Below are 17,766 nucleotides of genomic sequence, written 5' to 3'. Positions count from 1 at the left end.
TCAATAGAATGTGGCCACAAACTGTGTTATCAAATACTTACGTGTACACAAACGTATAAGTGGGTATTCCAAAGGTATAAGGGGGCATTCCTCTCCGATTAATTTTTTCTGAAGGACCCCCCACCCACCCCTCCTCTGAAAATCAGACAGAATACACTTTCTCTATGCAGAGTTTTTGTGGAAACTGTCTTTGTTTTTCAAATATAAGCTTTTTTCAGGCAGCACTGATACGACTTCAATGATTTTCCAATGGCAATGAAACAAGTTGTTTTTGTGACGGTTGGTACCACCATGTTCGACAAACTTATCCAAGTTGTCGAGTCCGAAGAATTCAAAAAGGTGAATTCGATTTTGTTTTAGATATGTTTTTATTTATAATAAGACTGATAGGGTAAGCAAGCGTGTGTGAATGGCCTGGGTAATTCCGCCGCCCCACCGTGGATTATTTTCCCCGCGGACAATTTCGTCCCTCCACCAAAAAACACGAAAAAAAAAATAAAAAAGACAAAATTATAAAAATTAGTAAATAAAATTCATAATAATAAAAATAAAAGTAATGCTATTTTATACCAACACCCTATGTATATTTTGGCATATAGACCCTATCGACGATGTTAAAAAGGACTAGGCCTAGAACCCACTTTATGCTTCCAATAGTACAGACTGAAAATCCCTTGTCAGCTTTAAATAAGTTGCAGCGCGCCCGCCTTTTAGCAAATGATTTGGTTGTGAGCACGCAAGGCCGTATCCAGGCGGGTAGGGGGTTTGACCCCCCCCCTAAAATGTTTGTCCAACTCGTAAAAACGTAACAAAATGAATAAAAACGATGCGTTTTTTGAAGTTTTTTGTACCCCCCTCCCCTGAAAACAAATCCTGGATACGGCCTTGTGGGGATGAAATGAACTACCTCCGAGACAATTCGGTTCTTCGGTAATAGTTATGGAAAATCTTTGTGTGATTCTATTTCCTTCTTTGGTCCTACCTGTCTACCTAAAATTTTGGTGGTTGTAGAGGAGGTATGTTGGAGGAGCCAAGAGGCCACTCAATAAATTCACTAATATTCATCAAAAGTCCTCTTTGAAGAAAAAAAAAATAGGCTGACTGTTCCAAAATTTCTTCTTAGCTTCACTCTTTTTATTTGTCATACTTTACCCTTTGGCTGCTCAATTTTACACGTGAGGGGGATTACCCGGGGGTAATCGTCTATAGGTGAGAGTTGTCGTTTTTCAGGGAGGTAGTAGCCTAGAACCAATCTGAGGGGTGCTGGGGTAGCCATTACCTCCCCACTCAAGCTAAATCTATTACCATAAAATAAATTAGGATTCTCTTACATATTGTAGAATTTGTGCTATTTCCGCTAGAATCTAAAACATTGTCCCTGCAGCTTTACATGTGAAGAAATTCTTCGGGGGTAATCGTCTCTGGTTGGGAATTGTCTTTTTTTTGTGGGGGGGGAGTGGTTTAACCTTGAACCATGTTAGGGGCTCTAGGTTTGCCATCACCATCCCCACTCGAATTAAATCTGTCACAATAGAATAAATTAGACGTTTTATACATATTACTAGAATTTGTGCTACTGCCATTAGAGTCTAAAAGTTGCCCCGCAATTTTAAATGCGAGGAGGATTCTCTGGGGAGGGGGATAATTGTTTCTGGGTGGAAATTGTCTTTTTTCAGAGGGGGGCTATTAGCCTTGAACTCATGTTACGGTCTCCAGATTAGCCATCAGCATCCCAATCAAGGTAAATCTATCACCCTGGAAAATTAGAAGTTTTCAACTTATTGTTAGTAATTGTGCTACTGCCGTTAGAATCTAAAAATTGTCCCCACAATGTGTTGTGCGAGGGGATTCTCTGTGGGGTAATCTTCTCTGGGTGGGAGTTGCTGAATTAGCATCGATCCCATATGAGGGACGGCTTTAGGGGAATGTCCACCACCCTGAACAATTGTTTTCTTTGTTCATTTTTTTTTTGAGATGATCTGCTCTTCTTTCGTGTCTATTTCATGTTCTATCTAAATATTCCATCTTCTCACTTTGTGACAGCTTAGTGGATAGAGCCAAGCCCTGAAACTTCTGGAACCACGGTTCGATCCTCAGTGTCGCAAAGAAAGGTTTCCCTTAATTTCTTGAATACAAATTTAAAAAAAAAATAATGAAAATTATGGTATATTCAAAAAAAATATGAAGGCAATGTCTATGTTTAGGTCTGTAGACTATAGGCCCTACTTGGCACTATGATTTTGCTTGGTAAGAGACCATTAGTCGAAATTTTTTTTTTACTAAACGCGTCAAAATTCGCCTATACACAGTTAGATTTTTTGCGAGTCGGGCAAATTCCCCAAACGCATCCGATAAAAATTTTGGGATAATCATTTTGTTCAAAATAGTACAAAGATCAAACAACCCTGTGTCTGGGTCTGACCACCCCCCTTCTAGCCCCTTGGGCAGGGACTAAGCTCTGCAAGTTGCCCATTGTTAAGATTTAAGTTTTTTATGGGAAAGCTTCAATAAAATCAAGCAATCAATTTATGACTCACAAATACTTGTATATATTTGAACAGGCCCATGGGGAGAGGAGCTAGAAAAAATAGGCCTATACAAAGATTATATTACAAACAACACTGCAATACAAGTTGGTCGTATAAACTTTGGAAGGGGGCCATTCAATTGGAAGTCGAAAGTTCTAGTGTCTTTTTTAAGACTAAAATTGACCAGAGGGTAACCAACCCCCTCTCACATTCTTTTTCACCCAAATGCATTCTAAGATCTTTCTTTGGTAAAAATTATGACAAACATTTATTGACGTGAGCTTTAAACCTCTACAATATGGTTCTCTGATTGTTTCGTTGTTAGGGAGGGGAACTGATGCCTAACAGGGTACATTTTAATGGTGAAATATCCTAACTCTCATTTAGACTTCAGGTAAATACACAATTAGCTCTAAGGAAGTGGTAGGGGGATCGGTGGTGAAAATTTTATTTAATCTCTTCTTATTTCTGGGAATATTTTTGGTCCATTTATTATGAAAGTAAAGAGCAACAATCAATCCCAAAATTAGCAGAATTATCATGGAAAATTGATAAATCCATATAGGAGGGGACTGCCCCTTAATCATAAACACCAAAAACAAGAAGAACAATAGGGAATTTCTCAAGACAGTGGAAAACAAATTAGAATGAAGATTTCGGCCCTATGTCCAAGGGCCGTCCTCAGCAATACAAAAATATATAAGAAGAAACAACTTATAACAGGATAAAATCAGTAAAACTAAAATGAAAAATTTTTCAAAACAATCCCAGTATCCTTACCTCAGCAAAGTTCAACCAGGACTGATAAATAAATTGTGACGAAACGAGGCAATTCATTGAAATGAAAGGGAATGATTTGAAAACACGTTTTTAATGCCAGCCTTGCTTTTTTGGCTGCGGATCTCATAGGTCTATTTGTGACTGGTTCTGTGTTAATATTCATCGGCTTTTTATAATATTTCGTAAGGTCATTTGTAATTAAATTTGTGTATAGAGCATTTAGTGAATATGTTTCCCACTGTCTTGAGAAATTACCTATTTTTCTTCTTGATTTTTGTGTTTGTGATGGAAAGGCAGTGTGTTTTTCGTCGCTATTCGTCGCTATTTACTCCTTAATCATCCATCACCTCTCCTTTGTGGTCCTAGAAACTTCAAGGATTCTCATTCGATTGGAAACTGAGAGGTTAGTCCTTCTTTATAAGTCCTTTGTTACCTATTTTGAATTTGAATGTGGGGGAATTTTCTGGGGGGGATGCTGGCTCCCAAATTAAGGAGATGTGAAAGGGATATCACTGTAATAAATTTGCAAAGGATTTGGAAGATTCAGCCATCCTAAGAGCAAAATGCTGGCATGTTAAGATTTTGAAAGAAAGTGCTCAACCTGGCAGCCTGGACTTGTATTAAAGATAGGAGTGGGACCTAGATTACTACTACTACTAACTCACCGCAACACCAAGCTGTTTGAGGCCAGCACATCTACACACGCTTTTCCTCCATCCCAATCTATTGTGACAATATGATTCCAATCTATTATGGTAATTGCCTAATAATGACAACCATTACTAGGTCATCCCAATAATGACCAAACAACTGACGACGGCATAGCCTAATAACGACAGCCATTACTAGGTCATTCTAATAATGACCAAACAACTGACGACGGCATAGCCTAATAATGACAACCATTGCTAAGTCATGCTAATAATGACCAAACAACTGACGATGGCATAGCATAATAATGGCAACCATTACTAGGTCATCCTAATAATGACCAAACAACTAACGACGGCATAGCCTAATAACGACCACCATTACTAGGTCATTCTAATAATGACCAAACAACTGACTACGGCATGGCCCTCAAAGGGAAATTGCAGAGCAATGTAAAATCATTGCGGGGGTACAATTGGACAGCGGGGGTAGGATGTTTTTTCCTACCCCCGCTGTCCAAAAAAGAATTTCGTCTTCAAGAGGACAAGGTACAAAAAGCACCTAAACATTCACTTCTTTACAAGTGAGAAAAGCTATACCCCTTTTTGAGTAACAAGCTATACCCCTTTTTGAGTAACATCAGTAAGCTTTCCGAAATTAAAACTGAGTATTGCTGCAGCTCACGCTATTTTGATGATACTACTACTACTACTGTCAACTCACCGCAGTACCAGGCCGCCTGAGTCCAACACAGTTACGCACGCTCCTCCTCAATCCCAATGTATTCAAAGCCTCACTCTTTACATCCTCCCACCCCGACCGTGGATGACCTGTTTTCTATTTAGCCCTAGACGGTTGACCAAAAAGACTAGCTGATGCTGGGAAAGATTTGCGGTAGATACAGAGGTAAATTTGGGGTACAAGAATTAACAAGAAATTTGCCGATTAAAACTAGAATAATTTCTGAGAATTTTAACAGAATCGCTAAAGTTATTATGTAAAGTACAAAAAATATTTATGGTGTCTGAGTCATATATTTAATTTTTTAATTCAAACTAGAAAAATACCAACATTTTAAAATTAGTTAACTGGCAAAGGTTTGATGCTGATGCTGGTAAAGGTTTGCGGCAGAAATAGAGGTAAATTTGAGTTACACGAATTAACAAAATATCTGATTTGTCAATTGAAACTAGAATAATTCCTGAAAATTTAAAGTTTAGTTATTATGTTATTAAATTTAGAAGAAAATTAATTTAATAAAAAGAAAATTAAAAAGATTAAAAAGATTAATTTGATAAAAAGATTAATTTAAAAGAAAATTTAGTTATTATGTAAACTGCAAAAATATTTATAGTGTCTGATTGATAATTTTATGGTGTCTAAGTGATAATCTTAGTGGTAAATTCATTAAAGTGATTTGTGCTATGTACGAGAATAATACTGCTGCGGTTAAAGTAGGAAATGAGATTAGCAACCGGTTTTGTATTAAATCAGGAGTTAATGAGGATTGTGTTCTATCCCCCTTCATATGGATCATTTTGATGGACTTTGTCTTAAAGAGCACAGGAAAGGCAATTGGAGACCACGGAATAAATTGGGGAGCAGAAACTCTCCTTGACTTAGATTATGCTGATGATCTAAGCATATTAGATGAAAGTATGAGCAAAATGAATGAATTTTTAAAGGTTTTGCGAGTTCAGGGTGCTAAAACAGGTTTAAAAATTAATGTTAGGAAGACTAAGTCACTAAGGCTAGGAATAAGTGAAGATGAAAAGGTGACGCTGAGTATCGAAAAGATTGATCAGGTGGGTACCTTCACTTACCTTGGTAGTATTATTAGTAAAGACGGTGGGAGCAGTGAAGATGTTAAAAGTAGAATAGCTAAGGCTCAGGGTGTTTTTCGTTGTTTTTTTTTCACAGTTAAAAAGAAGTTTGGAAGAATAGGAAGATAAGTCTGCAAAGCAAGATTAGAATATCAGAAGCTACAGTGATGACGGTGGTCAAATATGGCTCTGAAGCATGGGCGCTCCGAAAAGCGGACGAAAATTTACTAGATGTTTTCCAGAGAAACTACCCACGGATTGTTCTGGGTATCCGGCTGATTGACTGTATTTCAAACAGTAGGTTGTACGAAAAATGTCATAAATAAAGATCGAAAGGAAACGGGAACTTCCTGGGAAGGTGTAAAGAGGGAGGCCTTGAATAGATTAGGTTGGAGGAGGAGCGTGTGTAGCTGTGTTGGCCTCAGGCGGCTTGGTGCTGCAGTGAGTTATTATTATTATTATTATTATTATTATTATTATTAGTAGTAGTAGTAGTTAGTAATTCGAACTAGAAAAATACCTGAAAATTTAAAATTTGTTTGGTTTTCCTTTCACTTAAAGTGAATCGTTACGTCATTTTATGTGCTGGAATTCTAGTCTAGAATGATGATTAGTTTAATCTATAGGAAAGAAATACTCGAAGCGGACGAGAAAGTTGCTGTGATATGTAGGAGCGAGAACCATAAACGAATCAAGTAAAAAGTGAAAACGAACTGATGTGACAGCTGTTGTAGGGGATTGTTTTCACAAGTCATGCCGATGTTCTTACACAAATGCAATGGCCATTGATCAGCACTTGCGATTCTTACTCAAGCAAAACGAGTCCCAGAGGAGGAGTTCAAATCGCCTGATAGAACAATTCGATGTCAAAATCGATCGTTTACTTTCTTCGAGCAGAGTGGTTTTTGAGAAGACTCACAAGAAGGACAATAGCTTTCCTGTGCGCACAACAGAGTTCAGTGAGACACTAGTTTGACTTTGTCAAAAACGAAATGATCGCTGGTCTGAGAAAGCTTACGGCCAAATTCTTGCAGCGAATTTGGATCTGCATGCAGCAGATGTTGTATATCACAACACATGTTACTGCAACTTTGTATCTGGCAAGAACCTCCCTTTGAAACATTCAGGAAATTGGACTGACACACTCGAAAAAAGGGGGCTAGGAAAGTAAACATGGATCAAAAGCAAGCATTTGAAGAGGTGATTGCGGCCCTTTGAAGCGAATGATGACGAACAGTTCACAGTTCGTGATTTTTTCAACATGATGAGTGAGTTTCTCAGTGATTCGGAAGTGCCTGTGTATAGCCAATGTTACGTGAAGGAGCTCGTCGAAGAGAGGCTTGGCTATGGAGTAGTGGTTGCAAAAATCTTGAAGAAAATTTGAAATACCTGCCACAGATTCTGAAGTTCTTCCTGGAGAACTTGTTCGTGGGCAAAAATACTAAACTGAAAATAGCTGTCATTGGCCAAAGCATCATGTAAGCCACTCGACCCAGGGCTATTAAATCTCCTCTTCCAGTAGGACTCGCAGTAAAGGTTCATCATCAGCAAGGAAGCCGCAGTCTAGTTGATAGTCTCAGCGCTATGGAATTCCGTTCATCTTACTACAAGACCAGTTTATTTTAGCGAAATATGAGCTTCGCCAGGGAGGCACTGCCTTCCCTTCTCTCAGTGTATAACTGTAATTGCAAGAGTGAGTGTTCGACGCTGCGATCTTCTTACAAAAAGCATGGCTTAAAATGTACCTGGACTTGTGGCAATCGTAAAGGAACTAACTGCGAAACCGTTGATGCAAGAAACCTTGAAGACGATGGTAGCGAAGAAGAAGACCAAGTTTTTGACTAGCTTTGCCACTATCCAATGAATCTCTGTGTTACTGGGATTTTTATCTGCCTTCTATAATTGATTTATGTGTTGCACTATATCTGAGTATATTGATCCCTTTTTTGGAAATAGTGTTTTGTCTCGAGAAGCTCTTTGACAGAATGTTTTTTTTGTTGTAGCCAAATATGCGTTTCAACTTCGTCTCCTTCTCCTCACTCTTACTCACTTTCACAAAACTGAGGTTCCAGGCATGCTAAACTTTACATGGACCCAGTCTTGGTTGTTACCAAGACGCGAGGCTGCAAATGTTTTGCCATAGGCCAAGTTTAATACACACCTGCAGACTGAACCTCTCCCTCCACCTCACTCTCTCTCAAAGCTTTAAGCCCCAAACAATTCTTTTTACTTTAAATATTTAGTTTCATGTTCATCAGCAAAAAAGAGCATAGAAATGACATATCTAATCACACTTGCTGGTATTTATTTTATCAAAATGTTTTGCCTCAACCTCAAACTCAACTTCAAAACACTCAAATTTGTGAAAAAGATAGTGCGGCAAACTGTTCGGATCCGGAATCAGTACCTATTTTTGGTCGGGTAGTGAAAGAACCATTTGTATAGCAATTTGGTTGAGGTTGACCCCTTCTTTGCAATTTTCTTAGAACCTCTGCCCCAACCTTACTCTCTCTCAAGGCTTTAAGCCCCAACCAATTCTTTTCACTTTAAACATTTAGTTTCATGTTGATCAGCGAAAAACGAGCGTAGAAATGACATATCTAATCACATTCGCTGGTATTTACTCAATCAACATTTTTTGCCTCAACCTCAAATTCAACCCCCCAAAAACTCAAATTTGTGAAATAGCGGTAAACTTTTTGGATTCGGAATCAGCACATATTTTTGGTCGGGTAGCGAATCATTTGTATAGCAATTTGTTTAAGGTTGACCCCTTTTTTCATAATTTTCCTAGACTGCTTCTGTAAGTTCACTTTTCATTCCTGCTACGGCGAGTCATATTTTGTCAAATATAAAGCCTGAATCAGCTCGATTCACCACACTCGATGGCATCCGATTAACTGATTCGTAAAAACTGTAGACAGCTTTGTGTCTTCTTAAATGTTTTTCTTCTTCTCTTTGCTTTTCTATTTTTATAGCACTTATCCGTTGGCCAAGTGCCATGTAGCTATCGCAATTTCTGTCCCTCCCTCGGTCTGTCGGTCCCGGTTTTGCTAGTTCGATCACTTCCAGATAAGCTAGATCGATGAAAGTTGGCAGGCGTATCAAGGACTGGGCCAGATTGAATTAGAAATAGTCATTTCCTCGATTCGATCATCTGGGGGGAGGAGGAGTGGATGGAAGGTTAATTCGGAAAAATTAGAAAAAGTGAGGTATTTTTAACTTACGAATGGGTGATCGGATCTTAACAAAATTTGATATTTAGAAGGACATCGTGTCTCAGAGCTCTTATTGAATCCGGGCTGGATCTTGTGACTTTTGAGGTTGGGGGTTGGAGGGGGAAACCGGAAATCTTAGAAAGTGCTTAGAGTGGAGAAATCGGAATGACACTTGGTGGGAAGAATAAGCACAAGTCCTAGATACGTAATTGACATAACCAGACCGGATCCGCTCTCTTTGGAGGAGTTATGGGGATGGGATTTCCAGTGCTTTGACGATTTCGGCGCTTCTGGACGTGCTAGACGATGAAAATTGGTAGGAATGTCAGGGACCTGCACAAATTAACTTGATAAAAGTCGTTTCACCGATTCGACCACCTGTGGGGGGGGGGGTTTGGAGGGAGGGGAAATCGTGAAAATTGAGGTATGTTTATCGTACGAATGGGTGATCGGATCTTAATGAAACTTGATATATAGAAAGATCTCATGTCTCAGATGCTTCATTTTCATTTTGGATCGATCCGGGGACATTGAGGGTTGGAGGGGGAAACGGAAATCCTTGAAACCGGGAATCGTTGAAGACGCTTAGAGTAGAGAGATCGGGATGAAACTTGATGGGAAGAATAAACACAAGTTCTAGATACGTGATTGACGTAACCAGACCGGATGCGGTCTCTTTGGGGGAGTTGGGGGAATTTCTAGTGCGTTGGTGAGCTCGAGAATAAGCACAAGTTCTAGGTACGTGATTGACATAACCGGGCCGGATCCGTTCTCTTGTCACAAGTGTCATATGAGCTCTTGGCTCTTGCTTGTTTTTGTGTATGTTTGATCAGGTCTATTTAATTTATTTATGTAGTTTACTTAATGTATCTTTTTTCAACCATAATTTTTTCTTATGAGTGACGTTTTAATTCTGATGAATTTTTTGTTTTGATTTAGTGCTTAATTTAATTGTATGTTTTTCCTCTCCTTTGAATGCTTAGGAACCTTTGGGAAATTATTGCGATGAATTAAATGCATGGTTAGTAAATGCGATTCGTAGTTTTTCTCGACTACCCTTTTTCTTGCTAATAAAATTTACGATTTTCTCGCTGCTCTTTCTTGGATATTAGAACTGCCCTTTAGTTGATGAATTTCAAACTTTATCTAAATTTTGATTTATTTAGGTGTTGAAAGAAGAAAAAATTTCCAAAATTATTATCCAGTATGGAAGAGGCAAAAAACCGAATTTGGAGAATAGTTCAGAATTAGAAGTGGAAACATACTCGTTAAAAGAGGACATCACGGACGATTTTCGCTGCTCAGATTTAGTCATTAGTCATGCCGGTGCTGGCTCATGTCTGGAAGCCCTTGAGTGGAAGAAAAGATTAATTATAGTTGTAAATAACCAACTTATGGGCAACCACCAAATGGAACTAGCTAAAAAGTTGCAAGCAAACCATAATGCTCTTTGCTGCACCCCGAATACTCTTACAGAGACCTTAAAAAGTGCCTCTTCCTTTAAATTCAGAGTGTTAGACTCCCCACAGACATTGAATTTTGTGAAATTTCTTGACTCGGTTGTATAAAAGTTGTAGACTGCTGTGTCAACTGGATCCATTTTTTTATTAAATAAATTAAAAAAAAACAAGTATTTTGAAATGAAAGTAGGCAGCGACATTAAAACTTAAAACGATCAGAAATTATTCTGTGTATGAAAGGACCTGTCCCCTCCTCAACGCCCGCTCTTTATGCTAAAGCTTTTTTATTGTTTTAAAAAGTAGAGTTGTGAGAAAGAGTCAAACTTTAGCGTAAAGAGCGGGGCGTTGAGGAGGGGACAACCCCTTTCATGTACGGAATGATTTCTTTTCGTTTTAAGTTTTAATGTCGCTGCTTACTTTCAGTAAAAATAAAATTGTTTTTTCATTTCATTTCTGAACGTTTTTGAAATAATGTAGGTTTTGGTTTTGGCTCACCGTACATGAATAATTAAAACGAAATTTGCATATTAATTTTACTTTTTTGGGCTAAATGGCTTTTACAAAATTTAAAATGAAAAATTAATTTATGATAATAATAAATTATAATACATATTTAATTCATATTTTTTTTTCAAATCTAAATTATTGGGAAAATTATGCCACTAGATTTACTGAACGTTCAGATAGGCATGCGAATAGAATATATGCTGTATATTCTATGATGTATTATGTAACAAATCTCTATATGATATGATGTAACAAATCTCTTCTACATTAAACCAACGTGTTTTTTTTGTGTCCCTGGTTTTGGTTTTTTGGATTTTATTTGGATACTGAATTAAAGTAAATATTTTGAAAACATTTTTCGTTGAAAAGTGCTTTTTTTCATGTAAAGCTCGATATACAAAACTTAATAGATTATTATGGGTTTTCTTCTTTTTTGAATGATTATACCCGTAAATTTTTACTTATATATTGAAGATAGGTGTGTAGTTACAAGCCTAAGAACTGCTAATATACCTTGATATAAATGTATTCGGTCTTTTTTTCTATTCTATCTATTTTTATTCTGATATTTTGTATATGTATCTTTTTTTATTTTTTGTTGTGCTGTAGGATAAGTCTGCGACTAAAGATTAGAATATTGGAAGCTACATTGGCTAAGTATAGATCTGAAGTGTGGGCGCTCCGAAAAACGGAGGAGGGTTTGTTAAATATTTTCCTCAGAAACTGCATAAGTTTTTTTTTGGGTACCCAACTGACCGCCCGTATCTGAAACCAGTAAGGTGTACGGAAAATACGGATCAAACCCGGTTTCTAGGGCTGTAACGAGAGAAAGGTTGAGATGGCTAGGGAATGTTCTGTGGATGAAGGATCTTGTCGGCCAACCGTCTAGGGCTAACGAAAAGTAGGTCGTCCCGAGTGAGGTGGGAGGATATCTTAAGAAAAGGTTTAAGGGAAATGGTAACTTCCTGGGAGGGTGTAAAGAGGGAGGCTTTGAATAGACTGGGATGGAGGAGGAGTGCACGTAGCTGTGTTGGTTTCAGGCGGCTTGGTGCTGCAGTGAGTTTTTAGTAGCAGTAGTATTAGGAATAACGCTTTGGTTTAGTCTTTTTTTTTCTTTTTGACTACCGATTTCAGCATATTTCTAGAAAGTAGTAAGCGTTTGACAGTTGCGGTTTTACGAAGAATGTGAACCTCATGCCTTATGATGAATATGGCACGTTATTTTGGAAAGCTACGTATAATACTTGCATGCTCCCGAAAAGGGGCCCTAGAAAGGTCGTATCCATGATTTTTTCGAGGGGCGGGGAGCACAAGAATACAATTTACATGTTTGCATCAGAAATATGTTTGTGTGCATTTTTGTTTCGTTTTTACGAGTTGCATAAAAATTTTGGGGGTCGGTTCAAGCCTCTTATTAGTGGGCCGCAGTTGCATATTGAAGTTGAACTAAAACCAAAAAGGGCTTGAGATATGCGACGGCTGTTTGGTCCAATGGCCAAGGCAATAGGAGCTTTACCCTCGCTGTTTTCTTAGTAGTGATATTAGAAAGTTTACTGCAGCAAGAAAGTCTGCTTTTGAACCAAGACAGATAGTCTTTTATTATTATTATCATTACTCGTCATTAGTCCTTGATAAGGTGATCAGAGTATACGAGATCCATCTATATTTTTTGTGCAAGACTTCATTCATGTGATATACCATTTTAAAGGTTTCAAGGACTTGGCAACTTTTGTGTTGTAGAAAAACATAGCTGGTGTAGATTTTAAGACAAAGGAGGGACATATAAGTAATAATTAGCTCTTATGCCTGGGTAACCTTTTTTAATGAGGGCTGGGTATCTTTTGCTAATTGACGAGCAGATTATTTACTTCTAATGCATTTGAAGGTTGGAAAGATTCGCTTTCGAATCTGATGCATGAAGGGGCGTGCAAGAGAACACTGTCACCTTCTTAGTAAAAAAGTTAGATAACCATGTTAAAAATTTTGAGGGGTTGACAACTTTTGTGTTGTGTTACATATTAGAAAACCGAATGTGGTTCAAATTGTAAAACATGGGGGGACAATTAAGAAACAATTAGCTATTGTACAGGGTAATCTTTGTAATGAGGGGCAGGTATCGTTCGGTAGTTGGTGTACCAATTATTTGCTTCTAATACATTTGAAGGTAGGAAACATTCGCTTTCATATCCGTTGCGTAATGGGAGGTCCAAGTAAGGATAGGTTGTTAGACCATGGTCATCTTCTTGGTTAAATCACCATGGTTGGATCACCATTTTTTTTATATATGTATATAAATAGCAACGAAGACCACACTGCTTTTCCATAACAAACACAACTTAGAAAAAAGCCTTAGCATCCTTAGTTCAAAGAAGTTCAAACAGGAAGTCATGGTTCAGGTGTAAGCACAACTGAAACGACCCAACTTAGAACCAGCCATAAACATGACAAACAAACACAAGTAATAGTACTTATAGTAGAGGTAGTATAGTAGTAAGAGTAGTGCTTATAATAGAGTGTAAGCACAGCTGAAACGACCCAACTTAGAACCAGCCATAAGCATGACAAACATACACAAGTAGTAGTGCTAATAGTAGAGGTAGTATAGTAGTAGGAGTAGTGCTTATAGTAGAGTGTAAGCACAGCTGAAACGACCCAACTTAGAACCAGCCATAAGCATGACAAACATACACAAGTAGTAGTGCTTATAGTAGAGGTAGTATAGTAGTAGGAGTAGTGCTTATAGTAGAATGTAAGCACAGCTGAAACGACCCAACTTAGAACCAGCCATAAGCATGACAAACAAACACAAGTAATAGTGCTTATAGTAGAGGTAGTATAGTAGTAGGAGTAGTGCTTATAATAGAGTGTAAGCACAGCTGAAACGACCCAACTTAGAACCAGCCATAAGCATGACAAACATACACAAGTAGTAGTGCTAATAGTAAAGGTAGTATAGTAGTAGGAGTAGTGCTTATAGTAGAGTGTAAGCACAGCTGAAACGACCCAACTTAGAACCAGCCATAAGCATGACAAACATACACAAGTAGTAGTGCTTATAGTAAAGGTAGTATAGTAGTAGGAGTAGTGCTTATAGTAGAATGTAAGCACAGCTGAAACGACCCAACTTAGAACCAGCCATAAGCATGACAAACATACACAAGTAGTAGTGCTTATAGTAAAGGTAGTATAGTAGTAGGAGTAGTGCTTATAGTAGAGTGTAAGCACAGCTGAAACGACCCAACTTAGAACCAGCCATAAGCATGACAAACATACACAAGTAGTAGTGCTTATAGTAGAGGTAGTATAGTAGTAGGAGTAGTGCTTATAGTAGAGTGTAAGCACAGCTGAAACGACCCAACTTAGAACCAGCCATAAGCATGACAAACATACACAAGTAATAGTGCTTATAGTAGTGGTAGTATAGTAGTAGGAGTAGTGCTTATAGTAGAGTGTAAGCACAGCTGAAACGACCCAACTTAGAACCAGTCATAAGCATGACAAACATACACAAGTAGTAGTGCTTATAGTAGAGGTAGTATAGTAGTAGGAGTAGTGCTTATAGTAGAGTGTAAGCACAGCTGAAACGACCCAACTTAGAACCAGCCATAAGCATGACAAACATGCACAAGTAGTAATGCTTATAGTAGAGGTAGTATAGTAGTAGGAGTAGTGCTTATAGTGGAGTATAAGCACAGCTGAAACGACCCAACTTAGAACCAACCATAAGTATGACAAACATACACAAGTAGTAGTGCTTATAGTAGTAGGAGTAGTGCTTATAGTAGAGGCTTCAATTAACTAGTTAACTAGTTACTTTATTTATTACTTTAGTTATTAACAATTAACTAGTTACTTTTAGTTTTGTCCCTACCCCTTTTCAAGTAGCCTTCATATATAATGACTTTGCTGGCTTAATTGATTCTAAAAGTTTTATTTATTTTATCTTACCCTTGTTAATTTGATTAGTATTGTTTTCACTTGTTTGTTCAAGGGCTCCTGAGATTTTGACAAGGTCAGGTCACGGTAAAGCAGTTGACTGGTGGTCTCTGGAATGCAATTAGCTCCTGGAAGTTTGGGAACATGAGCTTTTATCTCCTTTACAAATAATGTTGCCTTTACGACAATGCTAAATTGATCTGAAGTATTACTATTTCCATCGGTTGGTTTTACAAGTGTATACACAACTATGGCTGATACCGTGCACATTTCAGTTACAAAATCAGCGAGTAGTATTCTATTATTAATGCCTTCTTCACCTAAACAAGACTAGGCAACCTCCTTATCATGAGCCTACTCTTGGCTTACAAACAATGTTCGCCTATCTGTTAATCATCGACAGCTTCTACAGAGAGTGGAGCCATCTGAAACGAAGATTTTTCAAAATTAGATTAAACTTTTCGCATGATGTTTGCTTCTTGGTCTTTCCAGTTGATTTATTTTTCTTATTTGCAATTGTCTTTAGCTGCTCCATTATGGAGCAACTTTTCCAGAAAATTTTGGTTGAGAAACGTGTTGAGTTGAAACATTCAATGCACAACCATGTAAAAAAAAAGTGTCAAAATGCTCTTTACTTTAGCCTTGTGGCAGCATGGATAGGGATTGATTTAAGCAACCAGCCTTTTTTTTTAAGGCTGCCTTTCGTCATTTGTGCCATCTTTTGATAATATCGATGTTTTCAACCAATGATTTAAAATTTGATGGATTTTACCCAAGTAAAGGTATGTGTCAGTATATATTAAATAAAGAAAACAAGTTTTTTAAATGCAAGTAAGGAGCGACATTAAAACTCAAAACGAACAGAATTTGGTCCGTATATGAAAGGGATTGTCCCCTCTTCAACGCTTCGCTCTTAATGCTAAATTTTGTCTCTTTTTCAGAACTCAATTTTTTAAAACAATAAAAAACTTTCAGCATAAAGGGCAAGGCGTTGAGGAGGGACAATCCCTTTCATACACGGAACAATTTCTGTTCGTTTTAAGTTTTAATGTCGCTCCTTACTTGCAGTTAAAAAACTTGTTTTTTTTATTTAATTTCTGAATGTTTTGAATTAATGCATTTTTTATTTGGGCTCACCGCACATGAATAATTAAAGCAAATTTGCACATTTTTTTTTGCTAAATAGCTTTCTCATAATTTTGATCGGTCAATTTTGATAAAACAAAGGGGTGGGAGAGGAGATCTAGTTGCCCTCCAATTTTTGGTTACTTAAGAATGCAATTATAATGTTTTTACGAGGTTTTTTTCGTAACAAGTATACGTAAATTACGAATTAGCTTACGTAATGAAGTTTTAAATTTGTGTATTTTTATTATGTATATGATGGGGTTCGCCCCCTCGTCAGTACCTCACTCTTTACTCTAGAGCTTGAATTTCGCTCCAATTCTTTAAGAATGACCCCTGAATCATAAAGGCCGTAGAATAAATAGTTGAAATTACTAAAAATTCTTTAGCGTAAAGAGCAAAGTATTGTGGAGGAGACGAATCCCCTTATATACGTAATATTTCCTGTTCGTTTTAAGTTTTAATGCTGCTCATTACTGCCCTCATGATGAATTCCTCCATGGAAAGATCCTCCCTCGTAACTCCCCCCCCCCTACTCGTCCCAACGTGAAAAAGTCCCCTGAAAACATCTGTACGCTCCATAATAACCATTACTGTATGTAAATAATGGTCAAAGTTTGTAACTTGCAGCCCCTCCCCTGGAACTTTGGGGGATGAAGTCGTCCCCAAAGACATAATTATTAGGTTTTCGACTAAGCTGAACCGAGTGGCATTCTCGAAATTTTGAACCGGTGAAATTCGGGGTAAAATGTGCGTGGGTGGGGGCCTAGGTACCCTCCAATTTTTTGGTCACTTAAAAAGGAAACTAAAACTTTTAATCTCCGTTCGAATGAGCCCTCTTGTGACATTCTAGGACCACTAGGTCAATACGATCACCCCTAGGAACAAAAGCAAATAAACGCGCATCTGTGATCTTTCTTCTGACAAAAAATACATAATTCCACATACCTGTAGATAGGAGCTTTAAACTTCTACAGTAGGGTTCTCTGATACGCTGAATCTGATGGTGTGATTTTCGTTGAAATTTTATGACTTTAGGGGGCGTTTCCCCCTATTTTCTAAAATAAGGCAAATTTTCTCAGGCTTGTAACTTTTTATGGGTAAGACTAAACTTGTATATTTAAAACCACTATTAAAATTGTATTCTTATGATGTAACTATAGGTATCAAAAATCCATTTTTTAGAGTTTCGGTTACAATTGAGCCAGGTCGCTCCTTACTGCAGATCGTTATCACGAACTGTTTTATTGATGTTTTCAACCAATGATTTCAAATTTGATGGTCTTCACCCAAGTAAAGGTTTGTGTTAGTGATGAAGTTCTTTTTTTGTCTTCTCTCGTACTCTGCATTTTCTGATGAGTTGTGAGCTCATTTATTAGCCTGGTGACATTAAATAAAGAAAATCCCTGAAAAATCGCAGCTTGGAGCAAATTAAAGTGTTTTATTTTTATTTTTACTTCTCATCCTTGCTTTGCTCTGTGGTAAGTTAAGCTCGTTATGTTCGCGTTGACAATTCAGAGTACGATTGGACCTTGGAATTTAGCTGTAGAACAGTCAGCTTCAAACACTTTACTGTCTCTGATCACAGCAATTCTGAAGGTTTTCCTATTGAGCTCTAGTTGACTTTCATTACCTCGTGCCATTGAATAGATTCAAGTGGAGTCACTTAAAGATGTTGGGAATTTCACTTCTGGAAGTTTTGAAAGAGTTGGTTTTGGGTATTTATAAACATTTTCAA

The 17,766-nt window shown here is 37.6% G+C and overlaps 2 protein-coding genes across 3 annotated transcripts in view; one reads left to right on the top strand and one right to left on the bottom strand.

The window, feature by feature from the left end:
* The window catches only part of LOC136035673 (tRNA modification GTPase GTPBP3, mitochondrial-like), a 287,196-nt gene that overhangs the window by 164,862 nt on the left and 104,568 nt on the right, over positions 1–17,766 (bottom strand). The gene's annotated exons all lie outside the window — the stretch shown is intronic.
* Positions 205–11,427, top strand: LOC136035677 (UDP-N-acetylglucosamine transferase subunit ALG13-like). Its single transcript, XM_065717600.1, has 2 exons — positions 205–339; positions 10,167–11,427. The coding sequence occupies exons 1-2, from the start codon at positions 250–252 to the stop codon at positions 10,566–10,568; spliced, it is 492 nt and encodes a 163-aa protein (XP_065573672.1). The 5' UTR covers positions 205–249; the 3' UTR covers positions 10,569–11,427.

Source organism: Artemia franciscana, chromosome 14 (assembly GCF_032884065.1).
Source record: "Artemia franciscana chromosome 14, ASM3288406v1, whole genome shotgun sequence".
In the NCBI taxonomy this organism is placed as follows: Eukaryota; Metazoa; Arthropoda; class Branchiopoda; order Anostraca; family Artemiidae; genus Artemia; species Artemia franciscana.
Note: the sequence above shows the minus strand (reverse complement) of the source record. Positions and strands in the feature narration are given on the sequence as shown.